The 17,818-nt window shown below is 36.9% G+C and overlaps 1 protein-coding gene across 6 annotated transcripts in view; it reads right to left on the bottom strand.

Moving 5' to 3' along the window:
- Nucleotides 1–17,818, bottom strand: part of LOC106083452 (neurobeachin) — a 414,708-nt gene that overhangs the window by 162,316 nt on the left and 234,574 nt on the right. For all 6 annotated transcript variants that reach the window (XM_013246475.2, XM_059367989.1, XM_059367990.1 and 3 more), the window contains exons 5-6: nucleotides 2,045–2,166; nucleotides 1,410–1,536 (exon numbers count right to left, since the gene is read on the bottom strand). In XM_013246475.2, the coding sequence (XP_013101929.2) occupies nucleotides 1,410–1,536; nucleotides 2,045–2,166 (249 nt within the window). The remainder of the gene's footprint in view (nucleotides 1–1,409; nucleotides 1,537–2,044; nucleotides 2,167–17,818) is intronic.

Raw genomic sequence — 17,818 nt, 5'->3', positions numbered from 1 at the left:
ACTTTTATTGGCATAAGACCCTAAATCGGCGGATCGGTCTATATGGGGGCCATATCAAGATATAGTCCGATATAGCCCATCTTCGAACTTAACCTGCTTATGGACAAAAAAAGAATCTGTGCAAAGCTTCAGCTCAATATCTCTATTTTTGAGGACTGTAGCGTTATTTCAACAGACAGACGGACGGACATGTCTAGATCGTCTTAGATTTTTACGTTGATCAGGAATATATATACTTTAAAGGGTCGGAAATGGATATTTCGATGTGTTGCAAACGGAACGACAAAATAAATATACCCCCTCCTTCGGTGGTGGGTATAAAAAATAACATAAAATAAAATAAAATAAAATAAAATAAAATAAAATAGAATAAAATAAAATAAAATAAAATAAAATAAAATAAAATAAAATAAAATAAAATAAAATAAAATAAAATAAAATAAAATAAAAAAAAATAAAATAAAACAAAACAAAATAAAATAAAATAAAATAAAATAAAATAAAATGAAATAAAATAAAATGAAATAAAATAAAATAAAATAAAATAAAATAAAATAAAATAAAATAAAATAAAATAAAATAAAATAAAATAAAATAAAATAAAATAAAATAAAATAAAATAAAATAAAATAAAATAAAATAAAATTAAATTATATTAAATTAAATAAAATAAAATAAAATAAAATAAAATAAAATAAAATAAAATAAAATAAAATAAAATAAAATAAAATAAAATAAAATAAAATAAAATAAAATAAAATAAAATAAAATAAAATAAAATAAAATAAAATAAAATAAAATAAAATAAAATAAAATAAAATAAAATAACATAAAATAAAATAAAATAAAATAAAATAAAATAAAATAAAATAAAATAAAATAAAATAAAATAAAATAAAATAAAATAAAATAAAATAAAATAAAATAAAATAATAAAGAATAAAAAACAAAATAAAATAAAATAATAAAAAATAAAATAAAATAAAATAAAATAAAATAACATAAATTAAAATAAAATAAAATAAAACAAAATAAAAGAAAAGAAAATAAAATAAAATAAAATAAAATAAAATAAAATAAAATAAAATAAAATAAAATAAAATAAAATAAAATAAAATAAAATAAAATAAAATAAAATAAAATAAAATAAAATAAAATAAAATAAAATAAAATAAAATAAAATAAAATAAAATAAAATAAAATAAAATAAAATAAAATAAAATAAAATAAAATAAAATAAAATAAATAAAAAATATCAACAAAAAAATTATATATTATATAAAATTATATTAAAATTGAATAAAGATTACAAATACAACTAATTAAATTAAATTTCCTTTAACAATTCTTATTTTGTAAAGGCAAATTTTTATTTTATAGATCATCTTTGTTTCGTTTTCGATATTTACCTTTCTTGGCTGAAATTCATATTTTACACAATGTTGGAATCCTTTGCCTTTAACTTTCATTGAAGTCAGTACAAGGCAATTACCAACAAAATGGGCGGTATAACCAACACCTTTTGATGTTTTAAAACTGCAAAAGAGAACAAAATCGTTAAAAACAACGTTAAAAAAAAACAATAACAACAATTACAAGAACCAGTGAGAAAGTCATTGAGTTAATTTTTTTGAGTATGAGTGTGAGAATAAGTGAGATAGAGAGAGAGAGCTACAGAGTATGGTGTAAGCATTAATAGAGTGAAGTGAAGTGTAAGGATGAATGAAGTAATTAAATTCAAACGAACTGAAGAAAACTTTACCGTTTTTAAAAGGGGTTTGAGAAACTCAAAAAGGGGTAAACTAATAAAGGGGAGCATGGAGAACAGCAGGATGCGAACTAATTGAAACCAATAATTAAAGCAGTAAAAAAACTGCTGTATAAAAAAGAAAAATTAATGAAAATAAGATGGAATACTCGAAAGAATTGATGAAGGCTGAATAAATATTTCTGTGTGTATGGAGAAAACAGAAATTTTATTTGTAAAACTTGTATGTGTGCTGGTGTGTATTTTCAATTGTTCTCTTTTTTCTCTTGTACTTACCAGTAGAGGTAGGGCTTCTCGCGTTCAATATTCACAGAATTAATGGGATCCAAACGGAACCATGTGGTAAATGTAAAACCATTTTCATAAGGCCATTTAGCTAATGGTGGTAATACCATGGCCTGCAAATACAATCAAAGGAAAGAAATATACGGTGAGACAAAGCCATTGATTGTATATGAATTTAAATGAAGGGTAATTGAATTCTGATTGAAACTAATAGGAGTGTGTATGACGGTCCTATTCTTTTACATTGGGAAACGAATATTTTTTTAAAAAGGTTTTGTACGAGGGTTGCCTTTTATATTTCGGGATTAGAGAATTTAAAAACAATTATTAATCAACTAAAATCACTTTACTATTTTTCAAAATATTTCTTACTATGATCTATACACTTTTGCATGCGTTTGAATTGGCGAAGCACTTTTGCCACTCTGATTGAGGTATCTCCAAAACATGCCTTCTAAACGCATCCACCGTTTCTTGAGGTGTCGAAAAACGTTGACCTCTCATTTTATTTTTTATGTACGGGTATAACAAGAAGTCATTCGGTGCCAAGTCAGGACTATACGACGGATGACTCATCGAATCGATGTTTTGAGTGCTCAAAAATTCAGTTGTTTGAGCCGATGTGTGAGAGCGTGGTGAAGAGTGATCCGTCTTCGGCGGTTGGCTTTCCCGGTTTCTTGGAAGACAACTGCAAACAAATGGTTGTGTACCACTCAGAATTGACTGTTTTGCGTTGTTCCAGTGGTACGATTGCGACATGTCCAGTTTTTTCTTGGTTTCCAGTTTTTTAATCGAGCGCGAGCAACTTTTGTTGGATTTGGCTCATAGTGAAACACCAATACAGACGACTGCTGTTTACTTTTGGGCTCATACGCGTAAATCCACGATTCATCACCTGTCACGATGTCATAGACGTGTTTCGAAGCAGCGCGATCGTATTTTTGGAGCATTTCTTTCGACCAATCGACACGAGCGTTTTTTTTGAGCAATTGACAAATTGTGTGGGATACAACGTGAACCAATTTATTTGACGGTCAAATGTTCATGCAATTTGTAATGTGTGTTGGACCCTCTAATGCCTAGAGAGACAAACTCAATCTCACGATAAGACACATGTTGATCTTGCAATATCAGTTGACGCACAGCATCAATCGTTTTTGGAACAACAACTGATTTTGGACGACCTTCACAAAATTCGTCTTGGAGTGATTTACGACCTCGGTTGAAGTCATCGATAAACGCTGGTTCTTGATGGAGCTTCATCATCAAAAATTTAATTAAGTCCATCAATGTGAGTTAATCCACGAAAATGTTTACGTTTTAATTCCACTTTTTGGGCGAGATGAATCTTTTCAGTTACTGTAAACAACACAAATAGCGCTCGTATGATAAAACAGATGACCAACACGCCAATGAAGTGAAGGAATTAGTGCTCAAAAATCGTCGGTTGACTGTAAGAGACCTTACTGATATAATCGAAATATCAGAAGGATCTGTAAAAATCATTTTGAGTGACCATTTGGGCCTACGAAAAGTCAAATATCGGCTGGTACCGAAAACGTTCAATTTCTAGCAAGAAAGTCTTGTAAATTCTTGTATTCGCCTGATTTGGCTATTCCCAAAACTCAAGGAGATAAAAACTGAATCAAAGAAGGCGCTGATGGCTATACCGGAAAAAGACTATTTGGCATGTTTCTAGGAAAGTGGCTCAAGATGTCAAATGGCGAGATCGATTCGTATGAGGTAATAAACCGATTTGAACCCTACTTCGCCCGTTTGTCGTAACAGAACACTAAATGCAAAAATTCAACCCAGTCGGATAACAACAATAGTAGCTAATGAAGTCAAGTCGAGGGACCACTTTATATGGAAGTAATGTAGAGATCTAAACCGATATAGTCCATATGCCATCACCAACGACCCACACCAATAACAAATATACTTGATGGACATGGCTGGATAGGCTTACGAATGGACACGGCTGGATAGGCTTAGAATGTCAAGACGACCAAGGATTTATATACTTTATGGGAATGCAGATCAATATTTCGACAACATCAGAAAAAATTCTTTGCCGGTGGTTTTCGCCTCCTAATGCAGGCAAAATTTATGCGGTACTATTCTATTCATAGAAGCCATGTAAAAGCTTCTCACACTATAGCAATAGGAGGTCTCTTATCATTAAGCTTGAAAGGACAGCACTTATTGACATGTGAGAAGTTTGCCCCTGTTCCGTAATCGAATGTTAAAGGGGCAAATTTGCATTACAAACGGCATGACTAGGTTAGTATACCCTACTATCTATCGTGCAAATTTAAGTTTGGCCTTGAAGATTCTAGCAAGGAACACGAATGTCGTGTTTACATGGCTTTTATAAATGTCGTGTTTAACGTAGATGCTTGCCATCATGGCGCAAACAATCTGCCAACGCCCCGCAAGTTGGGGATCCCACGTATTTGGACGTGTTCCCCTTCTTGGTTAAAAGCGGAGCACTACCTAAAACTCCTTCCGATCTTTGGGTCACGGCACCCAGTTAAAAACGCAACGCCACGCCGAGCTTATACTCTACCCGCGATTTGGGTACAAATCACAGCCACAACGTTACCATCAACTGAGGCCTCAATATTGTCAGGCTGGAACCGAAGTTCCAAGGGCTCCTGACACCCTTTGTACCAGATTAAAGTCTCCGGTCAGACTTCGTAGCCTTAAAAGACTACTACCAGTTGAACCCCAAACAGTGTCGGACTGGTCACCTGGGAGAAAGAAATCTTCCTTATCCAACCTATAGCCTATAGCATGCAAGAGTATGCACCAAAACAACATTCATCAGAACGATATACACAAAAACAAACAGAACAGGACAGGCTACCCCACACGTATCAGCTCCAACATGGGACTCAACTATCAACGCGGTCACCCTCACGGATGACCGATTACGACCACAAAAGCTACGAAAAAACTAATGAGGGACAAACGCCACAGCATCAACATGAGCAAGTCAGGTGCCAGGCCATGTCATGCGCAGCACCAAATCATCCGGTCGCACCAGTACAGCAAGACCTCGTCATTAATAACTGGTGTGTATTCATGCCTCCATTATGTCTTGTCCGACCATTAACAAATACTTCCCGGGATAAGGTGGCTTGCCTTGCAACAGTCGTCTCGTTTTTAAGGGCCCTTCTGAAATCCCATACCGCCTTACGGATGACCGAATACGACCACAAAGACTACGAAAAACCAATGAGGGACAAATGGCGCAGCATCAACATGGGCAAGGCAGGTGCCATGTCATGCCATGCGCAGCACCAAATCACCCGGTCGCCAGTACAGCAACACCTCGTCATGGATAACTAGCGTGTATTCATGCCTCCACTAGTCTCCAGTCTTGTCCGACTACAAATAAATTCTTCCCGGGAAAAGGTGGCCAGCCTTGCAACAGTCGTCTCGTCTTCAAGGGCCCTACTGAAATCCCACACGGCCTTGCTAGTCCCCATCGCGCCTAAATCTCTATAGTCTGCATAGTCCGGGCACTCCGTTGGTACATGCCTCCAGTTCTCAGGTCTCCCACAGTCGCACAGATCAGTCGCGAACAAGTTCCTCTGATGCAAAAATGCATTAAAGGAGCCATGTCCCGTCAGTATGAAGCTCAGAGTAAGGCCGATGCCAAAGTCCAGGCAGTCTCGTACGAACGCCGCGTCACGAATAAATTCGTTAGTCACCCGACCAATGTCACTGTTTGTCCATCTATTGGGTTGCCCAAAAAGTAATTGCGGATTTTTCATATAGTCGGCATTGACAAATTTTTTCACAGCTTGTGACTCTGTAATTGCATTCTTTCTTCTGTCAGTTATCAGCTGTTACATTTAGCTTGCTTTAGAAAAAAAGTGTAAATTACTTTCTTTTAAAAAATCCGCAATTACTTTTTGGGCAACCCAATAGTTCTCCACCTATCATTAAGACGCTTCAAAAGGAGTGCCTTGAGCCGCCTTAATTCCATTAAGGAACATGGACAAACGTCTCACATACAAGTATCAATGAGTACTGTCCAATTCAAATTTAAGCTCAATGATAAGCGGCCTCTTTTTTATAGCCGAGTCCGAACAACGTGCCACAGGGCTACACCATTTTGGGGAGAAGATCATCATGACATTTCAAGTCGATCTAGCCTCGTCTGTCTTTCGAAAGTACACTAACTTTCAAAGGAGTTAAGAAAGGCGCTTGAAATTTTGCACAAATACTTTTTCTTGGTGTAAGTCAGTTGGGATTGTAAATGGGCCATATCGGTCCATGTTTTGATATAGCTGCCATATAAACCGATCTTGGATCTAGACTTCTTAAGCCACTGGAGTCCGCAATTCTTATACGATTTAACTGAAATTTTGGATGAGATGTTTTGTTATGACTTTCAACAACTGTGCTGAGCATTGTTGAAATCGATCCATAACCTGATATAGCTGTTGTACAAACCGATCTGGGTCTTGACTTCTTGAGCCTTTAGAGGGCACAATTCTTATCGGACTTGGTTGAAATTTTGCACTACGTGTTTCGTTATGACTTTCAATAACTGTGCTAAGTATGGTTTAAATCGGTCCATAATCTGATATGGCTGCCATATAAACCGATCTTTAATCCTGACTTCTTGAATCACTAGAGGGCGTAATCACTAGAGGGCGTAATCACTAGAGGGCGTAATCACTAGAGGGCGCAAATTTTGCATGACGTGTTTTGTTATGACTTTCAACAACTGTGCTGAGCATGGTTCAAATCGGTCCATAATCTGATATGGCTGCCATATAAACCCATATCGGATCTTGAATTTTTAAATCACTACAGGGCGCAATTCTTATTCGATTTGGCTGAAATTTTGCGTGAAGTGTTTCGCTATGACTTCCAACAACTGTGCTAAGTATGGTTCAAATCGGTCCATAACCTGATATAGCTGCCATATAAACCGATCTGGGATCTTGATTTCTTGAATCACTAGAGGGCGCAATTCTTGTCCGATTTGGCTGAAATTTTGCATAACGTGGTTTGATATAACTTCCAACAACTGTGCTAAGTATAGTTCAAATCGGTCCATAACCTGATATAGCTGTCATATAAACTGATATCGGATCTTGACTTCTTAAACCACTAGAGGGCGCAATTCTTATTTGATTTGGCTGAAATTTTGCATGACGAGTTTCGTTATGACTTCCAACAACTGTGCTAAGTATGGTTCAAATGGGTCCATAACCTGATATAGCTGCCATATAAACCGATCTGGGATCTTGACTTCTTGTGCCTCTAAAGGGCGCAATTATTACTCGATTTGGCTGAAATTTTGTACAGGCTTCGCCCATGACCTTCAACAGACGTGTCAAATATGGTCTGAATCGGTCTATAGCCCATATATTTTACTTCATGAGCTCCCAAAGGGCGCAATTCTTATCCGAATTTGCTGAAATCTTATAGAATAACTTTTACTATGGTCTTCAACATTCAGTTCAATTTTGGTCCGATACGGACCATAACTTGGTATAGCTCCAACAGCTTTGCAATTTTTGTTCATTATCCATTGCTTGTCCAAAAAAGATGGCGGGCAAAGAACTCGACAAATGCGATCTATGGTGGAGGGTATACAAGATTCGACCCAGTCGAACTTAGCACGCTTTTACTTGTTTCAAATGGCATAGTTCCTCACAAAAGTCGCCAACATTGGGAGGGAATAACCACCGCTGAAAATCTTTTCGAATGTTCTCGCAAGGATTCAAACCCAGACATTCAGCGTCATAGGCAGACATGATAGCATCTCCTATGGTTAAAAATTATTCTACAAATCGACCCTCCCTAATGCACAAATACTCATGGATTTTGCTATTAATGGCTTTAAAACAACCTATCTTGTTTGATAAAATAATTTGCGCTTAATTTTTTTAATAAACATTTTGCAACATATTCATTAACAACGTTTCCATGATGTACAAGATAATCTGATTTCGTTTACCTTAATTATATGTTAACGTTGTATTAAGTTACATTTAAGCTGGAATCTCATTTTACGAATAACAATTACAATGAAAGGACACTTAATTTATCAGATAATGATGGTGAACATAAAAAAAATTTTAAAAACACATTTTGCACCATGCTGGAGACAATAGAATCAACACAAGCCGTAAATTAAATGGCTGATAATTATATAGCGTAGAGAATATTTAAATATAGGGAAAGAATGAAAATGTTTCAAACAGATAAAATAAAAGATTTTCGCCGTCCTACCAACCGTTTCGCTGTTCCACAATGTTGCATGCGCATTCATCGCCCACTCCCTTAATTCGGGCTGCGTCAACCCGAAAGGCTTCGGGATAACCAAGTGTATTGACGGCAGTTCTCTTGCCTTCACCACCAAATCGTCTGCCCTTTCATTTCCCACTTACTCCGCTTACTCAGTCCTCTTGCCTTCACCGCCAATTCGTCTGCCCTTTTATTTCCCACTTACTCCGTTATGGCCCGGCACCCAAACGATGAGGATTTTGCCATCCTCAGAGAAGGCGTTAATCTCCATCTTACACCGCAAGACTGTTCGTGACCTTACCGTCGTGGTTGTTATTGCCCTTATGGCAATTTTACTGTCGGTAAAGATGTTAGCACCACACCACTTCACGCACTCTGTGATCGCCCGGATCTCCGCCTGCAGGATCGTATTATGGTCGGGTAGTCTAAAACAGATCTCAGTCCCTGGGTTCTTAATGTAGACCCCCAGGTCCACTCTGACCTCTAGCTTTGATCCATCCATGTAACATGATCTTCCAGATGGCAATACTAGGATTCCGTCAATCCAAGACTGTGCCGTTCATCTCAGGTATTCAATCGGAAACCCTTTCCCTTCCTTCCAGGTTTCCTATCGTCGCCTCGATTATACCGCCATGGTATGAGCTGCTCCCATCCTCAATCCATTCTCCAAACGCCTTAAGTCTCATAGCCACAGTGGCTGCCTCACATTAAATCTGTTTGTCAATGGGTCGGATATCTAGAATAGTCTCCAGTGCTCTAGTGGGCATGGTTTTCATCGATCCGCCTATGTCAAGTAAACATATTCTCTGAACCTGTTATATGGTCCTTATGTTGCACTTTTTCTCCATAGCAGTCACGCTCCTGTAGAGCTAGTGGACTATCCTCGGATTCAGGCCCCATTTCGATTATACGGCGATGGTATGAGCTGCTCCCATACTCAATCTATTCTCCCATCGCCTTAAGTCTCATACTGCGGCTATGAGACTTCAGGCTGCCTCACACTTTATTTGTATGTCAATGGGTAGGATATCTAGAATAGTTTCTAGTGACCTAGTGGGCGTGGTCCTCATCGCTCTGCTGATGCCAAGACAACATGTTCTCTGAACCTGTTGTATGGTCCTTAGTTGCACTTTTTCTCCATAGCAGTCCAACAAACTACAGAGGCGTAAGCAAGTATTGGTCTAATCCCGCTCTTGTAGAGCCAGTGGTCTATTCTCGGATTCAGGCCCCATTTCAAGCCTACGGTCAATCTACATAGCGCCCAACATCTGTGAGCTTCCATTTCAGTTTCTTGTCCAAGATCGCACCTAAGTATTTGACCATGTCAGATATCGAAATCGTCTTATCGAGGAAACGGGGTGCGTTAAATTGACCCACCTTCTTCTTCCTCGTGAACAGGCATATTTCAGTCTTCCCTGGGTTAACATTGAGACCTCTGGATCTAGCCCAGTCGTGTGCCATATGCAAGACCCTGTCGGACCTTCTGCATAGCTGGTTCGGATCCTTACCTCTTAGAAGGCTTATAACATTTGTTACGCAGACGGGATCAAATTTCTCCTCAGTCAGCATTCGTAATAGTACATTTATGGTGGTCACCCGTAGGAGTGGCGATAAAATGCCCCCCTTGTGGCGTGCCTTGTTCCACTGTCTCCCTTATATTTATGCCATGGAATACACGATTTATCTACCTGTTCCAGTTTATCCAGTCTCTAAGGACCATTTCCATCTGGTACTGGTCTAAGAATTGTATCTGTGTGTCGGTTCGCACATTGTAAAAAGCCCTCACGATGTCAATGCATACCCCTAGGGTGTACGTTTTGGCATCGAAGGATTCTTCTATTTAATGCACAACCTTCCCGACCTTCCCTTGACATAGGCATGTTGTTTGTGTTTGAGCAGTTCGCTGGATGTCCTATTCTTTATCATGGTGTCGCATAACTAGCCATGGTTTTGAGTAGAAAGGAAATAAGGCTTATGGGTCTGTATGCCTTTGGTGTCGCATAACTTGCCTTGCTGGTCTTGGGTATAAACACCACCCTTGCCGCCTGGCAGGCTTTGGAGTATATGCAAGTCCTAGGCACGCTGTGAAAATTTTGGTCAGATGAGGCGCCAAATAGCCTGCCTCTTTCTGTATTAATACTTAAATGGTTTGCAGCTCCTCAAGGATTCCTTCACCATAAATTCCGAAATTATAAACCTTCGATCAACGTTACTATTCCAAGATTCCGGTGTCTCCGTGAGTCCCGTCGTATCCTGTAAAAAATGGGTTTTTATCAAAAGCCTCAACATGTCGTTGTCTCTGCTCTCACCCCCATGTCGTCTACTAAAGTTTCAGTATTGACATGGGTTCTTGGGAGAAATTATTTTATCTTGGTGGTGTCATTAACGCTATCGAGCTATTTGCAGAAAAGCTTCCAGGAGGCACGTTTTGCCGCTCTGGTAATCTTATAGTACTCCTTGAGCCGTGAGTAATACACATCCCAATAAACTTCCCCTTTTTTACGACATGCTCTGTCAAAAAACCTGCGGACCTCTTTCGCAATATTGCGAATCTCCCCGATCATCCAGGGTTTTTTTTGGGCTGATATCCTTTCCCGAAGAGGACAACCATCTTCGAAGGACCCCACCAGTGCAGTCGTAATCCTGTTGACATTTTCGTCAATGTCTTCTATGCTTGGACAATCTAAATTATCTTGCCCAAGTCTTGTTCTGAGTGGTCTTCCGAATTTTGTCTAGTTGGTTTTCAACTTAATCCGGAAGCTTATCGGATTCGGCGCTGGCCCAATTAAACAAAAATTTACTCCATAGTGGTTTTATATGATGTTTCTTATAGTAATCATTTTTTCTCATACAAAATATTTGATATATGCCTCAATTAAAACAGATTGATTTTTTAACCTTTTTCATCAGAAAAAAAGTACAACTACTTCTTATCTTTTTGCTTTTCGACGTTTTAAAAATTTTAAATTTTGACTTTACTCAACCACTAGGCCCCTTGCCAACAATTTAAGCCACAAAACCACTATAAGAGCGTATAAGCACAACACTTTATGGCGTATGTTTTCGTATCTGTGTATGTGTGAGCAATGATAACTAGCCTTGAACAGCACTCGCTCCTCTTGTGCTGATGATGATGATGACAAAAATGTATCATAAAAATTTTTAATTGCAATTTTGTGGCACATTCAAGGACTTTTAACAACTTGATGGTATCCATACAGTATGTATAAAATTGAAAATAATTAAATTGATAAATTTATGCTTTTCGAGTAATGGCAAAAATGAGTAGAAATAATTAAAATATGATAACTTTTAATACTAGGTACTCAAAATTATTGGGTGGCTGTTTAAAGTGTAGCCTAAAAGTAGGCAACAACTGTTTGCAGTGGCTAAAGCCTCGGTGTGGATATTAAAATTTGAGGCAATACAAATGTAACTATAGCAGATTTGTGTAGCTTTGTAAGACTAAAGCATAGAATAAATCAAACAAAGTTCAAAGATATGAAAATATTAAAGCCTTGCAAGAAAAGAAGATAGAATATATATGCATCATAACTTATACTACAAAAGTATTGAATGGAGTATAAACATAAATCATACTTTTAGGAAGGACAGAAAGGAAAGCACAATATTCGAAGGATAGCCAGTAATTGATTTATGGTTTTCCATTCAAAGGTAATCATAAGAAAATATCATGAATAGCTGGTATGTGTTTATACTTTTTTTCTGCTCAAAGAAAAATTCCTGAAGAATTTTGACTAAATTTCAATTCTATTGATTATTTCGAAGTTTGAGTTAAGTTTAAGTTAATATTAGTATACATTCAAAATAAATACATTCAACAAATATATGTTGAATGTATTTATTTTGAATGTATACGTATGTATTTCCCGTTTATAGATAATATCGTTGCATTTTATAATATCTTGCATATTTTTAGGAGGGTTTTTTTAGAATGTGAAAATAGTTATTTAAGTTAACCACAAGCCATTGTGAGCAAAATATTCAATATTCATATTGAAATAACATAATGAATATTTAATATTTTGCTCCAAATGGTTTGTGGTTAACTTTAATAACAATTTTCACATTAAAAAATGCTCCTAAAAATATGCAATATATTATAAAGTACTAAAACATACAAGTAAAACCAAAAATTACTGTATTCTAATGATAATACAACCACTTTTAATTAAAGGTTTAGGAAAATAGAAATGGAGGTAATTGTAAAGTAAAATGAGCTTTCTGTCAGCCGGTGAAATTCAAAATGTCATATTCTGACTGTTAAATATTGCGATTAAACACTTAATTTGCTTATTTTACTCGAAAACATAAGCAAACTCTTTCGAATAAGAAAAAATAAAACTTTTTCTAGAATATCATGCAAAAACTTTAAAGCATTTGGGAATTTTCCAATTTTCACATTTTACTTTCAATCATTTGAATGCTCAAAGGATGGGAATTTTGTAGATTGCATTTTTTAAGGCATACTTTGTGGCGCGCATATGCATTTTAGCTCAGTTAAAAATTTCAACTTTTCCAATGATTTTTGCTTTAGCACTTTATTCCCTAACCAACATTAGTAATCATCATCATTTGAATATTCTGTTTGTTTGCGAAAATCTCTGCTTGCTGTGTGTGTGTGGTGGCGGTTGAGTCAATGTGGCCTGGCAACATATGCAAATGTTGCATGCCCAATGATGCAATAGTATTTTGGTTTGTTCTGTGGCTATGTTTGGGCCATGTCCTAGTAGTAATGATGGCAATGGTTTATGGTGGTCACTTCCATTAGAGTTTTAGTTTTTCTTTATGTAGCAGAGGAGAGTGGAGGAAGTGATGTTAGATAGCAAAAACAAAACAAAAACCTAAATAGTTTGTGCAATTTTTTGTATTTTTAAATGAATTAATAAGTTGAGAGCTTGGTGACCCCAAAAGGCAAGTTGTGTATGCCTGGTGAGATCCTGCATTTTAAATTTGACTATTTTGAATACTAAACAAAAATCGTATATACACTCCAAATTCTGCAAAAGTCGTTGCTGGCAACCTTCAGTCTATCAGCATGCATTCCGATTGAACAGTGACCTGTCATTACGGTCACAGTGACTGTGACGTCTGTTCTAGCGAATGGCAGCAAAGCGATAGACCTCTTCAAGTCTAGATTAGGCCACATAGTTTTGGAATGCTCACAGCCCCTCTTGTGACCATTTATCGTTTATTCGTTTGCCTTCAGGCCTGGTCCTGGTCCCACAGATTCCAGTTTCCCTGTGTAAGGTAGTTCCAGTTTCCCCTGTGTAAGGTAGTTCCAGTTTCCCTGTGTAAGGTAGTTCCTAGTCTCGCAAGCTCGTCCGCTTTACAATTCCCTGGGATATTTCTGTGGTTCGGCACCCAGAACAGGTGAATTTTGAACTGTTCAACCATCTCGTTGAGAGATCTGCGACAGTCGAGGGTAGTTTTTGTGTTCAGAATTACGTTCTCCAGGGATTTAATGGCGGTCTGACTAACTGAGAAGATATCACTCGTCGTTATGATATGACCAGTTCTAGATCTTTAGAGTACACCCCAAAGCCCACCTGGTTGTCTAGTGTGGAACCATTTGCAAAGAAGTCTATGTAACTTTTGTTACCAGGAATATAGTCATTCCAAGCGGTTCTATCAGGAACCGTGGTACAGTACTTTTAAACAAAAAGTGGCTAAGGCAGGGTGTAATATAGACTGCCTGAAACATCGGTCATTGTGTCAAGGATAACACAGTGTCCGTAGCTGCGACATGACTAAAGAGAAAGCTCCCCAAGCATCACGGCAGTGGCCGCAGCAATTTGTCTAGCCACAATATCCAGAGGCAGTAGACATAGCATTAAATTCAGTGCAACAGAAGATGTCGTCCACAGTGCGACTGTGATGCACAAACAAGCAATCCTTTGTCTACGGATGATTATTGAACAGTAGGTGGAGTTTAAAAGCGCCGTCCACCAGACCACAACACCATATAGCATTATAGGTCTGACAACTGCAGTATAAACCCAATGTATGACACGCGATCTTAATCCCAAACTTTTGCCAATGGCTCTCTTGCAGGTGTATAGGGAAAGAGTTTCCTTTCTTGCCTTTTGAGGTACTATGTAATTTGAAAAACTGCTATGGCAGCCATGTAAAAACTTCTCCCCAATAGATGTCGCACTGCATCATGCTATTTGGACCGTCATTTAAGGATGTTGTAACCTTCATTAACACATAATTGTCTTTTATAATAAGACGCAAAGTTAGGGACTCATTATTTAACCATTTAAACTGAAATTTGTTAATATGAAGTCAACATTTTTTAGAAAGTTCTTTCTCAAATACTTCCCTTAAAGATTAAACGAATATAATATAATGTCCCATCTCCTTCCTTTTTCTTTGTTCTAACTATGCAATTAAAAGAAGTAATTTCTGTTTTATCCACCCCCTCCTGACCAATAAATATGCCATATGCTCAAAGCTAATGACCCACTAAAAGAAAATCCCTCCGAAAAATTATTTGTCATTTTATCCCTACAACAAATTGCAAATTCCCGCAGCAGCACACACATAACAAAAGACCAAAAAAAAAAAAAAACCAGTAAGAGCGTGCTAAGTTCGGCTGGGCCGAATCTTATATACCCTCCACCATGGATCGCATTTGTCGAGTTTTTTGCACAGTATCTTTTCTTAGGCAAACAAAGAATAAAGAATAAGGACGGGGGAGGAACTATATCATGTTATAGTCTGATTCGAGGCTCAAGAAGCAAAATCGGGAGATCGGTTTATATGGAAGCTGTATCAAGCCATAGATCGATTCAGACCATATTGCACACGTATGTTGAAGGCCATGGTAGAAGCCGTTGTACACACTTTGAGCCAAAATGAGAATTGCGCCCCCTAGACACTCAAGAAGTCAAGATCCCAATTCGGTTTATATGGCAGCTATATCAGATTATGGACCGATTTGAACCATACTTTGCACAAATGTTGGAAGTGTTATCAAAACACCACGTGCAAAATTTCAGTCAAATCGGATCAGAATTGCGCCTTTTAGAAGCTCAAGAAGTCAAGACCCAAGATCGGTTTATATGGCACCTATATCAGGTTATGAACCGATTTGGGCCATACTTCGCACAAATGTTGGATGTGATATCAGAACACTACGTGCAAAGTTTCAGCCAAATCGGACGAGAATTGCGCCCTCTAGAGTCTCAAGAAGTCAAGACCCAAGATCGGTTCATATGGCAGCTATATCAGGTTATGAACCGATTTGGACCATACTTCGCACAAATGTTGAAAGTGATATCAGAACAATACGTGCAAAACTTCAGTCAAATTGGACCAGAATTGCGCCCTCTAGAGTCTCAAGAAGTCAAGACCCAAGATCGGTTTATATGGCAGCTATATCAGGTTATGAACCGATTTGGTCCACAATTTCAAGCGGTTAGCTTACACCTTCAAAAGTTAGCGTGCTTTCGGATAGAAATTGCGCCCTCTAGTGGCCAAAGAGGTCAAGATACAAGATCGATTTATATGGCAGCAATATTAGGTTATGGACCGATATGGCCCATTTACAATCCCAACCGATAAGAAGTATTTCAAGCGCCTAGCTTTACTCCTTCTAAAAAAAGCGTGACGGACGGACATGGCTAGTTCGACTTAAAATGTCACGACGATCAAGAATTTATATATTGGTTTGCCCAAAAAGTAATTGCGGATTTTTCATATGGTCGCCGTTGACAAATTTTTTCACACCTTGTGACTCTGTAATTGCATTCTTTCTTCTGTCAGTTATCAGCTGTTACTTTAAGCTTGCTTTAGAAAAAAGAGTAAAAAAAGTATATTTGATTAAAGTTCATTCTAAGTTTTATTAAAAATTCATTTACTTTCTTTTAAAAAATCCGCAATTACTTTTTGGGCAACCCATACTTTATGGGGTCTTAGACACACATTTCGAGGTGTTACAAACAGAATGACGAAATTAGTATACCCCCATCCTATGGTGGAGGGTATAAAAATAAAACACACAAAATCAAGGGACACAACAAAATACTTTAATTTATGTTGGTTAATAAAACTGCAACAAAACAAACTATAAAGTATGAAATTCGTTTGGCTTAAAGCAGCACATGAAAATTTATGTTGTCTTATCATGTGAGGGGGAATTTTGTTGCTGGTACAATCTTGAAATGATTCAATAAAATCCCCCAGAACAGCATCATATAGTGCGGGTAATATGTTTTTGTATCTTATGGATTCATTCGAGAACTGCATCATAAAATTTTGCGAAGATAGAGAGTGAGGGCAAGGAAAAAGGGCTTAAACAACAGCCCAGAGATGTGCCATAAAAGTTACAAGAATTACAGTAGCCAATGTGGCAGTAGCAGCAGTAGTGGCATGTAACACCATAGTTACCAGTATTGCCACATGAGTGTATGGGTAGGGCTGTGTAAATGGCATGAGTATATGCAACATTTGTTGCTTTCCCGCCAGCAGTAAACACGAATTGAAATATAAATAATTCAAAAACACATAAATGTTACCATTTGTATGTGTTGGCCTGGCTTTCGAGGTCCTTTGTAGGGATATGACTTTTCCGAACGAGGGATAGGTGTTATTTTGTATATGAACATTTCGGTTGAATACAAATACAATTTAAACACACACCAAAAAGGACAATTTGCTTTTATGACCCAAAGCAGATGCGGTAGCAAAAGGTAGCCATAGTGCATGCATTTATTCAGTCATTCATTCATATGTGTCCCTCTCACGTTCAAACAACAGCTACAGAACAATAAAAAAGATCACCAAAAAAAGTCAAGTGAATGATAAATTAAAGTAAAAAGGGGTATTAAAAGGAAACTAAGGAAACGAACTCATAAGCAATCCACTTCGAATTAAGTAGCGAAAATAAATCAAATTTTAGAACAATTTTCTTAGAATTGAATTTACATAGAAAATTTTAGGAAAGTTTGATTAGCGAGCGGTAAGCCAACTTCCGATTCAAAAGTAACAATAAGTAAATATTAGATTCACATTACTTTATTTTATTACTACCGCTATAGAGAGATCCAATGAAAAAAAAAAATTTTGCCAATTTTTGAAGAAAATTTTTTCTTTACTGAAAAACTTTTACCTAATATTAAGGAATTTTTTCTTAATATTGTTACTACTTAGTATTGTTACTATGATAGTGAGGTTTCTCAAAGATAAATGAAAACAAGTTGTGTTAGTGACGTGCTGACATCGTTGACACATTTTCGCGGTATATCTTATATTGGGTTGCCCAAAAAGTAATTGCGGATTTTTTACTATACTTTTTTACACTTTTTTTCTAAAGCAAGCTAAAAGTAACAGCTGATAACTGACAGAAGAAAGAATGCAATTACAGAGTCACAAGCTGTGAAAATATTTGTCAACGCCGACTATATGAAAAATCCGCAATTACTTTTTGGGCAACCCAATAAATAAAAATCAATTTGTATTTGT

The sequence above is a fragment of the Stomoxys calcitrans genome, chromosome 4 (assembly GCF_963082655.1).
Source record: "Stomoxys calcitrans chromosome 4, idStoCalc2.1, whole genome shotgun sequence".
Lineage (NCBI taxonomy): Eukaryota > Metazoa > Arthropoda > Insecta > Diptera > Muscidae > Stomoxys > Stomoxys calcitrans.
This window is presented reverse-complemented; position numbering and strand designations above follow the sequence as displayed.